Source organism: Meriones unguiculatus, chromosome 17 (assembly GCF_030254825.1).
Source record: "Meriones unguiculatus strain TT.TT164.6M chromosome 17, Bangor_MerUng_6.1, whole genome shotgun sequence".
NCBI classification, from domain to species: domain Eukaryota; kingdom Metazoa; phylum Chordata; class Mammalia; order Rodentia; family Muridae; genus Meriones; species Meriones unguiculatus.
Window position 1 is genome coordinate 48,209,360 of NC_083364.1, and position 13,820 is coordinate 48,223,179.

Below are 13,820 nucleotides of genomic sequence, written 5' to 3' on the forward strand. Positions count from 1 at the left end.
GTCATGATTAGAGGCTGGGTTAGTAGAGGGTAGGAGGGATGAGGAGAGGTTGTTCAAAGGACTAAGTTATAGATAGGTAGAAATGAGACGTTTTTTGCTACTGCACAGTAGGGTAATTTTAAATAATGACAATATTCTATATATTTTTAAAACTTTGCAGAAAAGATTTGAAAAGTTTTGGGCCTAAAGAAATGGTAAGTGTCTGAGTAAACGGACATGTTTTTACCTGCTATTAAAATATGCTTTTTACTCCATAATTATTATACATAATTTTTGGTGGAAGTAAATTTACTTTATTTTTTAAATTTTTTAATCACTTTACATACTAGTTGTAGCCCCATCCCTCCTCCCCCCCCAGTCCTCCCCTCCCTTCCTCATCCCCCCTTAGCCTGTTTCTCAGGAAAGGGGAGCTCCCTTTCACCTCAGCTCATCAAGTTGCAGCAGGGCTGAGCATGTCCTCTTCACCTGTGGCCCAGCAAGGCAGCCTCGCCAGGAGGAAGTCATCAAAAAGCCAGCGAGTTCTTGTCCCTTGCAGTCAACAGCTTAGGCTCCAAGATCAATAATTAATAAATGGGATCTCTTGCAATTAAAAAGCTTCTGTACAGAAAAGGACACTGTCAATAGAATAAAACAACATTCTGCATATTAGGGAAAGTTCTTCACCAACGCTACATCTGACAAAGGGAAAATATCCAAAATATATAATGAACTCAAGTCATCAAACACCAACAAACAAAATAACCCAATTAAAAAATGGGGCACAGAACTAAACACAGAATTTTCAACAGCGGAATCTCAAATGGCCTAGAAGCACTTAAAGAAATGCTCAGCTTCCTTAGTCGTAAGGGAAATACAAATCAAAAGGGCTCTGAGATTCCATCTTACACCTATTAGAATGGCTAAATTCAAAATCTCAAGTGAGAGCACATGCTGGCTAAGAGAAAGGGGAACACTCCTCCATTGCTGGTGGTACTAAAAAATTGTACAACCACTTTGGAAATCAATCTAGCCCTTTCTCAGAAAATTGGGAATATCTCTACCTGAAGACCTAATTATACCACTCCAACATAATTATTATGTATCAGTTAAATTAATTTTAAGTTCAAAATGTGAAGACATTAGCAGAAATAAAACCTCACTTAAATTACCGCTTCCTGGAATAAAATTTCATATTGAAAAGAATACTTGTCTCTACCTATTTCTAAAACGACAATTGCTGCTAGTCACTGTATGAACAAATTTTTAAAACTTATTAAATTTAAAGATGTAGCGACAGGAAAAAATTATATCTCTGTCTGACGGTGTTAGCTCACTAAGTTCTCATTCTCTCTTGACGGTGGAGTGGGCACCCGTGTTGATAGTGGGTTAGGCTTCTGTGTTGATGTTTCAGACTTGTTCTCTGACCTTACTATTCTCTTGACACTTAATGTTCGGACTTTCCCTCAATCTTTGTTCCCTCATTTTCCCTGCACTTCTTGTTGGCAGGGTAATTTTTGGATCACAGATTTTGTTGGTGGGTTGTTGTTCCCCTCCTTCCACTAGTCCTGCCTGGCTAGGAGATGGTAACCAGCCTTCATGTCCCTTGACACCCTCGTTAGGAGTCTCAGCTAGAGTCACACCCATTATCTCCCAGGAGCCTCTCCTGTTGAAGGCCTCCAGCTTGACAGAGACATTCCCCCAACTCAAGTTTCCCTTCTTGTTCCCAGCCCTCTCACCTCCTATGCCTGTTCTCCCCACATCTGATCTCCATCCTTGTCTCCCTCCCCATTCCATCTCCTACCCAGTTCCCTCTCTTCATCCACTTCTGCTGTCTATTCTATTTCCTCTTCTGAGTGACACTGTGATACCCTCCCTTGGGTCCTCCTTGTTACTTAGCTTCTTTGAGTCTGTGGATTGTAGTATGGTTCTCCTGTCATTGTTACAGAACTTCCCATCATGGCAGCACATTTTAAAAGCAGGCTGTCAATTAGTATTTGGAAGATTCATACATAAATACCCCCAAAAATCAGGCCAAATTACTAGATCCTGCCTATTTTTTTTTTTACTTTAAAGTTGTGAAAGCAATAATTTGTGATCTGTCTCCATGGTGATCATATTCTCTATATTCCAAAATTATCATCTGTTCCACAAATCTCAGGTTTATACATGTGGATACTTAACATACTCTCTCATGTATACAGGCACTTAAAAATGACAATATTTAAAACAGAATTCAATGTTGAAGGAGCTCACAACTGTCAGGAAAGCGTGTGGTGTTCCTGGCTCCTCTCATCCTGCTTCCGTAAACATAATTGTTTTGGTCTGTGAGATATTAGAAAACTGCATTAGAAAGTGAAAAAAAACAAAAAACAAAAAACAAAAAAAACAAAAAACAGAATTCTTAATTCTCCGTGCAAGTTTTTATTCCTCTATTCTTTTACATATTTGCCCAAGATATTTTTTAAATACTAAATGCTTACCTTGAATAAGATAAGTCCTTCATCATACTCTTTCTCCATACCTGTCACTCAGGAAATCTTACCACCCTGAATGTAGCTTTAATTCCTACTCCTCTTTTCTATCTGTTGAGTCTAGACCTCTGTCATCTTGACTAGTGTAGCAGTCTCTTCAAAATGCCCCTTCATTCTTGTCTTCTAAGGCAGCTCTTCCACATCCCAGTGAGAGAGGCCCCTGGATTATAGATCAGTTCCTCAAGTTCATTTTCTTGTTTGTTTGTTTTGGCTTGGATTTTTTTGTTTGTTTTGTTTTTGTTTGTTTGTTTGTTGAGACAGGGTTTCTCTGTCTAGTCTTGGCTGTCCTGTACTCGCTTTGTAGACCAGGCTGGCCTTAAAACTCACAGTGATCCACTTGCCTCTGCCTCCCTGAGTGCATGTGCCACTAGCACCCAGCTTCAAGTTTCTTTGGTTTATACATTTCCTTGGGTTGAGATGTTATAGAACAAAATCCTCAAATATTTTTTAAAGTTAATATATAATGACAGCAAAAATAAATCACATGCTACCAATTATGTCTATACTTTTTACTGTCACTGCCTAGTATCTTATTTCAATTTACCTTCCTATCATGCATTGCTGTCCACTGGTTAAATGGGTGGGTGTTTTGTTATATTAATCCTAAAAGTAAGGTTTCCGTTTCACATTATACCTCATTTGGACCTATCTCAGGCTTCTAGTCTCTACATCTTTCTCCCTCATCTCTATTGTCCTGGGCCTTCTACTTTCTTCTTTGAAAATTTATCCTCAATAAAGAATCTTAAACCTGGGCTGGAGAGATAGCTCAGGAGTTAAGAGAATTTGCTGCTTGTTCAGAGGACTCTGGTTCAGTTCCCAGCACCCATATGGAGGTTTCATAACTGCCTATAACTTGATTTTTACACCCTCTTCCTGCCTCCACAGGCACCAGACACACACGTAGCACACAGAAACATAAAGACAAAATCCACATACACATAAAATAAAAAAAACCTATTTTTTTCTTTCTAAAATAAAACAGTGCACTCAGTTCACTTTAAATATAAAATGCTTGCCAGTAATCTACTTTTTAAACCATCCTATGTTAAAAACTGTCCAACATGTAGAAACAAGTTTTCCTTCACTACTCTCTTCATGAAGGATAGATTTTTCCAGAACACCTGGAATTTTTGAAAATATTTACAATTATCTCTATAGCATCTAGCTTCTCTGCCACATCATATATCATAATAGCTTACCTTTTCCTTTTGAAATTAATAGAGAAAACAGCTCCAAAGATGATATATGGAATGATGAATACAATTGCAGTTATCATCCAATTTAAACAAGGATCCTTGGTACCTGAAAAACAAAAACCAAAACATATTATTTTCTGGTTATACTGTATTGCTGTCTTGGAGCTTTTAATTTGTAAACTTCTTTAACTTCTTGCTGCTTAATTGACATTCAAATTTACTCTATAAGATACTTTCTCATTACCGTGGAATGAAAAGTAAGATCCTATATAGCAGTTTCTTCTTCCTTTAAGTATAATTAGGAAAGTTCAAGCTGTTTAGCAAAGCAACAATGGCTTTACCTTTGACTGCACAGATGCAGTTATATCTAGTGTTTACTATTCTTTTTCAATAAGATACTACATAGCCATTTTAGATAGATGGAGGAGATTGAACATAGAGAATTTTTTGCTGAAATATAAACCCTTTTCTGAAGACAATTACAAGAAAACAGAAAAACTGCACATGGAATTTTGCCAGAAACAGGATTTCACATCCCTATATTTAACATAAAAACAAGCAAGGAAGAACATAATTCAGAAATGAGAAATTATTTTATATTGATACCTGAATTTTAATAAATAATTAAAATTGACCATAATGTTTCAGCCAATAGATTTAAAGAAACTTACAGTATTTAATTCATGTAATCAAGTTGTTTGCATTGGAAGAATTGACCAGAGAAAGGAGCTAGCCAACTTCATTTTCAAAAAACAAACACAACACAAAAACTAACCTCTACCTTTTATGAGGCTCTTAAAAATAGCATAATAAAAAACTTTAAAATGAGAAACAGCAAGATTGTTGACATGGTCTTCAGTGCCAGCAACTTGTGAGGAAACAGACTTAGAAAACATGTAACATGAACAGAATAATGAGCTGCTAAGGCAAAGGATGATGACAAATAATGAAACAGAAAATGACTGAAGACTTTCAAGATATTTCCAGATACACTTGAAAAGATGTAACATCTTTAAAATGAGTAAATTAAGGAAAACCTTTGAAAGAACAAATTTTAGCCCATCATCAGCCAAGGTTGGGTAGAACAGGGACTTAGGGATCCTCACCCTTGACTGCTGAACTATTTCTTATTAATACGTCCAAGGAAAGTGGTCTACCTTGCTTTTAGCTGTGTCTCCACCCATGGCTGACCCCACGTTCTCGAGTGGATATTGCTTGGTTAGACTTAGGGGATCACAAAGAAGTCAGAATAAAAGTCATAAGCCTAGGTTAGTGAGTAGCAGGGAGAAGAGGCATGGAGATGAGATGATCAGAATGGGAGGGAGATAAAGAAAGGGAGATAAGAAAGTGAAAGATAACACAAAGGAATAAAAATGCATCATATACCTGTATGAAATTGTCAGGTATATAACAATTCATACAATGAATAATTTTCATTTTATGTTGAGAAAAGAAATTTTAAATTAAAAACTTGCTTCTCAAAAGAAGAAAAAAATCCATGAAGGAATTCAAAGAAAATGTTTTATTTGGTATAATGTTCTTTTTTTATTTAATTATGTTTTAAATTTTTTCTTTTTTTCCTTTTTTTAATATTTTTTGTATTAATCACAGGTTATTTACTTTGTATCCCAGCCATAGCCCCCTCCCTCATTTCCTCCCAATCCTACCCTCCCTCCCTCATCTCCTACCTGCCCCTTTCCAAGTCCACTAATAGGGGAGGTCCTCTTCCCCTTCCATCTGACCCTACCTTATCAGGTATCTTCAGAACTGGCTTCAGTGTCCTCCTCTGTGGCCTAGCAAGGCTGCTCCTCCCTGGGGGAGAGGGGGTTAAAGAGCCAGCCATTGAGTTTATGTCAGGAATAGTCCCTATTCCCCTTACTATGGTACCTACTTGGATACTGAGGTACCATGGGCTACATCTGAGCAGTGGTTCTAAGTTATATCCATACATGGTCCTTGGTTGGAGAAACAGTTTCATAAAAGACCCCTGTGCCCTGATATATTTGGTCCTTGTGGAGCTCCTGTCCTTTCCAGGTCATACTAATTCCCCCTTCTTTCATATGATTCCCTGAACTCTGCCCAAAGTTTGGTTATGAGTCTCAGCATCTGCTTTGATACACTGCTAGGCAGAGTCTTTCAGAGGTCCTCTGTGGTAAGCCTCTGTCCTGTTACTTGTTTTCTCCTACTTCCAATGTCCACTAAGTGAAGATTGATCATCTTACCCTGGGTCCTCTTTCTTGTTTATCTTCTTTAGGTATACAGATTTTAGTATGTTTATCCTATCTTATAGGTCTAGTATCCACTTATAAGTGAGTATATACCATGTGTGTCTTTCTGCTCCTGGGATACCTTACTCAGGATGATCTTTTTTAAATCCCACCATTTGCCTGCAAATTTCATGATTTCCTTGTTTTTAATTGCTGAGTAGTATTCCATGTGTAAATGTCCCACAATTTCTGTATCCATTCTTCCTTTGATGGACATTTGGGTTGTTTTCAGGTTCTGGCTATTACGAATAAAGCTGCTACAAACATCGTTGAGCAAATATCCTTGTTGTGTACTTGAGCATCTTTTGGATATAGGCCTTGGAGTGATATAGCTGGATCTTGAGGAAGCACTATTCCTAATTGTCTGAGAAAGCACCAGATTGAGTTCCAAAGTGGTTGTACAGTTTACATTATTATGGAATGTATACAATTTATCCTTGTTTATTCAAATGTTGATTTCTCTACCCTACTATCTGGTTCACACATTGCGTTGTAGTGTTTATTCTAAGCATCACCTATCTCAAGTATATGGAAACATACTACCATCTGTTCTCTGTAATTTCAATAAAACAACCAGCCAAGCTGTGCAAAGGAGATAATAGGGTGGGACATCCTGGACCAGAGAGGAGGAGAAGAATGCAAGTGGGGGGAGATGGAGAGGAAAGATAGGGCAGGACAGGACTTGGAACCATAAGGAGAGATGAACCAGACCTAAGATATGACTAAAAGCAAGGATAATATGGGAAGTCTGAATGGGAAGAAACTATGCTGGCTTGGAGGTTTAAGATGGAGTAATCATTGTCCAGCATTGTGCTCTAAGTTAATTAAATAAATCCTAGTCTCTGTGTGGTGATTTAGGTATACAGCTGGTTTAGGAACAACAGCTGTTTAACTAAAAGATAAATCAATAGTAAATATTAAAATCAACAACAAATGGTGTACCAATTATTGTCAGAATTACAGCAATCTAGTGAGAACTTACATAGAAAGTAAAACTAAAGAGCAGTTTTTTAGTTCTGTTCCTTAAAAACAAAGGAAAACACCAACACAATTCTTTACAGTCCTTGAAAAAAAATTCTCAACTTCATATGGAAAAACAAAGAAACAAACAAAAACAAAATTGCCAAAACAATACTGTACAACAACAGATGGTCTGGAGGTATCTCCATCCTTAATCTCAAGCTGTACTACACAGCAATAGTAATAAAAATTGCATGGTACTGGCATAGAAAGAGAATGGTGGATCAATGGAATCAAATAGAAGACCCAGATATAAACCCACAGACCTATGGATACTTGATTTTTGATAAAGAAGCCAAAAGCGTAGAATGAAAAAAAAGACAGCATCTTCAACAAAGGGTGTTGGTCTAAGTGAATGTGTACATGTAGAAAAATGCAAATAGATCCATACTTATCACCCTGCAAAAACTAAAGTCCAAGTGGATCAAAGACCTTACCATAAAACCAGACACACTAAATCTGTTAGAAGAAAAATTGGGAAAGATCCTTGAACTCATTGGCAAGGAGACAACTTCCTGAACAGAACACCAACAGCACAGGTTCTAAGATCAACAATCAATAAATGGGACCTCATGAAACTGAAAAGCTTTTATAAAGCAAATGACACTGTCGTCGGAACAAAACGACAGCCTACAGACTGGGAAAGGTTCTTCACCAACCCTATATCTGACCGAGGACTGATATCCAGACTATATAAAGAACTCAATAAGGTACACAGCAACAAATCAAGTAATCCAATTTTAAAATGGGGTACTGAGCTAAACAGAGAATTCTCAATAGAAGAATATCAAATGGTAGAGACACACTTAAAGAAATGCTCTATGTCCTTAGTTTTCAGGGAGATGCTAATCAAAACTATCCTGAGATTTCACCTTATACCCATCAGATCAAAAACTCAAGTGACAATACATGCTAGAGAGGATTTGGAAAAGGGAACCCTCCTCCACTGCTGGTGGTAATATAAACTTGTACAACTACTTTGGAAATCAATTTGGTGCTTTCTCAGACAATTAGAAATAGTGCTTTTCAAGAACCAGCTAAAACACTCCTAGGCATATATCCGAATTTGCTCAAGTATACAACAAGGGACATTTGCTCAACTCAATCATGTTCATAGTAGCTTTATTTGTAATCACCAGAACCTGGAAACAACCCAGTTGTCTCTCAACAGAGGAATGGGTACAGAAATTTGTGGTACATTTACACAATGGAATACTATTCAGCAATTAAAAACAAGGAAACCATGAAACTTTCAGGCAAATAGTGGGATCTAGAAAAGATCATCCTGAGTGAGGTATCCCAAAAGCAGAAAGACATACATGGTATATACTCACTTACAAGTGGATATTAGACCTATAATATAGGATAAACCTAGAAAAGTCTGTACACCTAAAGAAGCTAAGAAAGAAGGAGGACCCAAGGTAACATGATCAAGCCTCACTCATAAAGGCCAATGGGTTAGACATTGGAAGAGGGAGAAAACAAGCAACAGGAGCCTATCACAGAGGGCCTCTGAAAGACTCTGCCCATCAGGGTATCAAAGAAGATGCTGAGCCTCATACCCCTGGGCAGAGTGCAGGGAATCTTATGAAAGAAAGGGGATATAGAAAGACCTGGAGAGGATAGGAGCTCTACAAGGAGAACAAGAGAACCAAAACATCTGGGCCCAGGGGTCTTTTCTGAGACTGATAATCCAATCAAAGACCATGCATGGAGATATCCTAGAACCCCTGCACAGATGTAGCCCATGGCAGTTCAGTGTCCAAGTGGGTTCCATAGTAATGGAAACAGGGACTGTCTCTGACATGAACTCAGTGGCTGGCTCTTTGATCGTTTCTCCCTGATGGGGAACAGCCTTACCAAGCCACAGTGGAAGATACTGCAACCAGTCATGATGAGACCTGTTAGGCTAGGGTCAGAGGGAAGGGAAGGAGGACCTTCCATATCAGTAGACTTGGGGTGGGGTATGGTTGCAGATAAGGGAAAAGAGTGAGATTGAGGAGGGATGAAAGAGGGGGCTACAGATGGGATACAAAGTGAATAAACTGTAACTTATAAAAATTAATTAAATTAAAAATAGAAATAAAAAAGACCTTAAATAAAATAGGAGTTTGAGAACTTTAAGCCTACATTCTAGACTCTGACTCTGTGTGCTGTGAAAGCACAGGCTTATTTGAAGTGTGGACTGGTACAATCTGTGATGCTGGATGATTTAACTAGCCATTTTAAGTTGTTCTGGGTGTAGATTTTTAAGAACACAGCCACTGAAGTAGTCTATGATTGGATCAAGCAGGATGCTGGAACAAACATGTTACCATCTCAGCACCCTTCAGCATGAAACCAGCTATGGTGGCTCCAACTATATTGATGTCTGGTCCTTTTGTCCTATAAACATATGCACATTCATAGGTAGTATACAATTTTTCATAGACACATATATGGAATGTAAGTGTGCACAATTTATCTTAAAATTATTTTCTCCTCTTTGTGTGAGCAGGCAAAAAGCATCTGTCTTTCTTTATAAGTCAATCTGGTTTATATACCAAAGTGTAATACCAATTTTTAATCTATGCCATATGAAAGGATGGCCTGATAAGGCCTGAGGATTCTGTAACCAACAAGATTTATTGGCTATGCAGAGACATTTGTTTTCATGTCTCAACCAGTATCAGAGCTGTTCCCATGTAGTGGGATCATCAACACATGGTACCTGTTTTGTTTGTCTTCTTGATTTGTTTCTTCCTGCCTTCAGCCAAAATTGTCAGGAAATCTCCCCTGGTCATTTCTGATTTTTATTAATCTGGATGGAATAGGCAATTTCTCTTTTCCTGTTGTACCATAGGCAAAGCCTCTTCTCCAGTGTAACACATTTCCTTCCATCTATTTTTAAACCTTTGATGTTAACCTGGTGTTTCTTATGAAACGTTAAAGCTTCTAGCACATTTCCTATTAACAGCTGATCAATTTCATCATTACCTTGGGCTGGATGGCTAGTATATCTGTATGAAATTTGATATGTGTTATATACATTGGATATTTTCTATTTCTTATCAACTTGTAGTTGAACCAACAGTGAAGTTAATTCTGAATCATTCATTAATTAATTCATTAATTCTGAATCACTTCTGAACAAGAGCAGGAGTTTCTATATGTAAGACAACTTTTTCTGCATATTCAGAATTAGTAACTATATTAAGAGATTCTAGAAAATCCAGTAACACCACAAGAAGGACATACAACTCTGATTTTTGAACTGAATCATAAGGACTCTGAGCCACTTTATTTTTTCTGACTTATATCATATCTTTCCTGATTTCTTTGCCTCAGTACAAAAGTAGAGGCTCCAGATTGGTATCCCTTTTGCTATATTAGGGCGAATCCAGTTAGATCTTTTTATAAACTGAAGTCACTTGCTTTTTGCTTATTTGTTGTTAATTTTTTCTCCCCCCAAAATTACTGCAAGCCCTTTGCCTATGTCCATTTTCTGTTAATAATGAGTCAACTACATCATTAGTTAATTTCTGATGGCTCTGTTCCTGTTAGTTGAAAAAGTCTCACTTTTCCTTTCAAAATCAATTTAGAAAACTTTTCTATATATATTTTTTAATTTTTTACTTTGGTGTGTGTGCTAAAAATACTCACGCTATGATATAATCTTTTCTTTGCATAAGGATTTCTGTAGGAGAATGAGTAGAAGGTAAAATAACTAAAATGCAGTTTCACTTTGGATCCGATCTATATGTGTTCCCTGTAATATCTTTTCAACCAAAGTCAATTCCTTTTCAGCTTCATCTGACAACTTTTTTGTACTATTTAAATCTGTATTATGTTTTAAGGGTCAAAATGAATTCCTTAGCTCCTGAGTAATCAATCCATTTGTGGGCCCTTTCCAATTAATATTGCCCAATAATTTTTGAAAATCATTAAAAAGCTCTTAATTGGCCTCTCTTGATTTGTACCTTCTGTGGTCAAATTCCTGCAGACTTACCTTATATCTTAGACATGATTAATAAAGCCTCTTTTATGTGCTTTTCAGGAGCAATTTGTAATTCTCAACAAGACAAAATTTACTTCTTCAAACATATATTCTAAGGTATCTCTATTAGAATCACCCAGCAAATATCATCCATATAATGGTAAATTGTGGTTTGAGGCAATTGCTTGTGAATTATTTCTAATGGCTGTTGTATAAAATATTAACACAAAGTAGGACTATTTAATATTCCTTGTGGCAAAACTCTCTGCTGATATCTTTTGCTTGTTTTTTCATGGTTACATGTGGGCATAGTGAAAGTTAATCTTTATCATTTTTCAAGGGGTGTTGGGAAAAAGCAACTTTTTAAATCAATCACTATGATAGGCCATGTATTAGGAAAAAGAAAGGCTGTGGGTTTCCAGGCTGTAAAGAGCCCTTTGGCTGAATGATTTTATTTTTTAAATTTTTTATTAAATTTTTATTTTTTATATTAATTACAGTTTATTTACTTTGTGTCCCAGCTGTAGCCCCTCCTTCATTTTCCCCCAATCCCATGTTCCCTCCCTCATCCCCTCCCTGCCCCTCTCTAAGTCCACTGATAGGGGAGGTCCTCCTCTCCTTCCCTCTGACCCTAGCTTATCAGGTCTCTCCAGGACTGGCTGCAGTGTCCTCCTCTGTGGCCTAACTAGGCTGCTCCTCCCACAGTGGTGGTGGGGAGGTCAAAGAGTTCATGCCAGAGACAGTCCCTGTTCCCCTTATTAGCGAAGCCACTTGAATACTGAGCTGCTATGGACTACGGATCCGAGCAGGGGTTCTAGGTTATATCCATGCATGGTCTCTGCTTGGAGAATCAATCTCAGACAAGCCCCTGTGCCCAGATATATTTGGTCCTTGTGGAGTTCCTGTTCTTTGGTAATTGCTCTTGGATCTGTCAACATCCTCCATCTGCCAGATTTCTATTTAGTGACAAATACAGGAGAATTCCAAGGGATGGTAGACTCTTCTATTTGTTAAGCCTCCAGTTGTTGTTTTTGGACCAGTTGTTATAGTGCTTGTAATTTTTTTTTTTTTTGTCATAGGCCATTGCTCAATCCAAACAAGTTCAGTCAACTACCTTAGAGGCAAGGCAGTTGCTATTTTGTCAGCAATGGCATCTCAATATAATGTTGAAGAGTCTGCCTCTGCTATGCTTTGTTTATAGAAAGCCTGGACAGTCTGTGACTCTCCTTGATAACACTTGCTTTTTTTTTTTTTTTTTTTTTTTTAACCAGGAGCATCACCTATTTTATGGCTCATCCCTGAAGTTGATGGGCTGCTAATGTGTGTTTTCCATTGTTGCAATCAATCTCTTTCCCATATATTTATGGCAATATTAGCCACATATGGCCTTAATTTTCCTATTTGATGTTCTCGCCCTGTACATTCAAGCCATTTTATACTTTACTTGGGAAAAAGTTTTGACTCCTTGAAATCAGATATCTACTTACTGAAGAGCTCAATCTAAACACCAAGACTTTGAAGAGATTCTAGTTACATTTGTAAATATTTATAAATATTTTTAGTTTTGGCCTCTGATCATCTATGGAAGTTTGTCAAAACATTAGTTTCTTGGTCCTTTCGGGGTTTTGTTTGTTTTATCTACAGAGGTTGCTTTGACTTTGATATCTGGGTTCTTAATGTCTGTCTCCAGAGCAGTGTTGGTTAATTGTTTTGCAAATGAGTATGTTTGCTGTTGGGCACTGGGGCTTGCAAGAGGGGCCTGCTCCCTAAGGGGTTACTCCATTTGTGTGTTGTTGATCTATATTCGTTAGTCTAGTGTCAGCCTTTGTGACATCATTTGCATATTGCAAAAGGGATAGGCTCTTTCTTGCAATTAATTTGGTTTTCTTTACAATTCTTTGGGAAATTACCTTTCTCTCCCCAATTAAGATATTTGAGAGTTTGGATTTTCTCAAAACCTTTAGTGATTTCTCTTCCCATTAAGGTCATATTATGTGAATAAGATCCAATATCAACCACATTTCTAATCCACTCATCCACTAATGGTGCTGATCTTTCCCTTACAAGTCTGCTCACCTCTTTACAGTGTTATCATTTTTAAAATTTTTTTATATATATTTTTTTATTTTTTATTATTAGTTACATTTTATTAACTCTGTATCCCAGCTGTATCCCGCTCCCTCATTCCCTCCCAATCCCTCCCTCCCTCCCTCCCTCCCTCCCTCCCTCCCTCCCTCCCTCCCTCATCTCCTCCCTGCCCCTTTCCAAGTCCACTGATTGGGGAGGACCTCCTCCCCTTCCATCTGACCTTGTTTTATCAGGTATCTTCAGGACTGGCTGCTAAGTCCTCCACTGTGGCCTAGCAGGACTATTCCTCTTTTGGGGGGGGTGGGGAGGTCAAAGAGCCTGCCATTGAGTTCCTGTCCAAAAGGTGAATGAATTCCAAAATCAGTGATACTTCCCTTAAGTTTTCTCAAATCCTGCACATCCACAGGGCACCACCTATATTCTTCATCAGCTTGTGGCTGTCTGACATCTGCTGACATTTGTTGTACACTAGCTGGATAAGCTAAGGTTGTTTTCTAACAGCTTTTGGTTGGCATTCTTCATTTTCATCTTCTGGCTCTACCTTAGTATTTATTTTTACTTATTAATTTTAAAAATTCTCCTTCTATGGCCTGTGTCCGTTTTTCGTACCTCTCTTTGTGCTTAGATGTCTGTCATTCTAGTGTTTTCTTCATCCTAATTCATTAATTTTTTAAAATGTCTTCTCTAAGGCTTGCCTCCATATTTCATTTTTTTCTCCCTCTGCTGTTTCTCTAAAGCCCTCTTCTTCGAGAAGGCATAAAAA

General features: G+C 37.7%; 1 protein-coding gene across 1 annotated transcript in view; it reads right to left on the reverse strand.

The window, feature by feature from the left end:
- Positions 1–393: 393 nt before the first annotated feature.
- The window catches only part of LOC110543640 (OX-2 membrane glycoprotein-like), a 33,437-nt gene continuing 20,010 nt past the window's right edge, over positions 394–13,820 (reverse strand). Inside the window, exons 4-6 of the mRNA XM_060370987.1 lie at positions 3,710–3,812; positions 2,233–2,301; positions 394–614 (exon numbers count right to left, since the gene is read on the reverse strand). Coding sequence (XP_060226970.1) covers positions 2,238–2,301; positions 3,710–3,812 — 167 coding nt within the window. The 3' untranslated portion in view covers positions 394–614; positions 2,233–2,237. The remainder of the gene's footprint in view (positions 615–2,232; positions 2,302–3,709; positions 3,813–13,820) is intronic.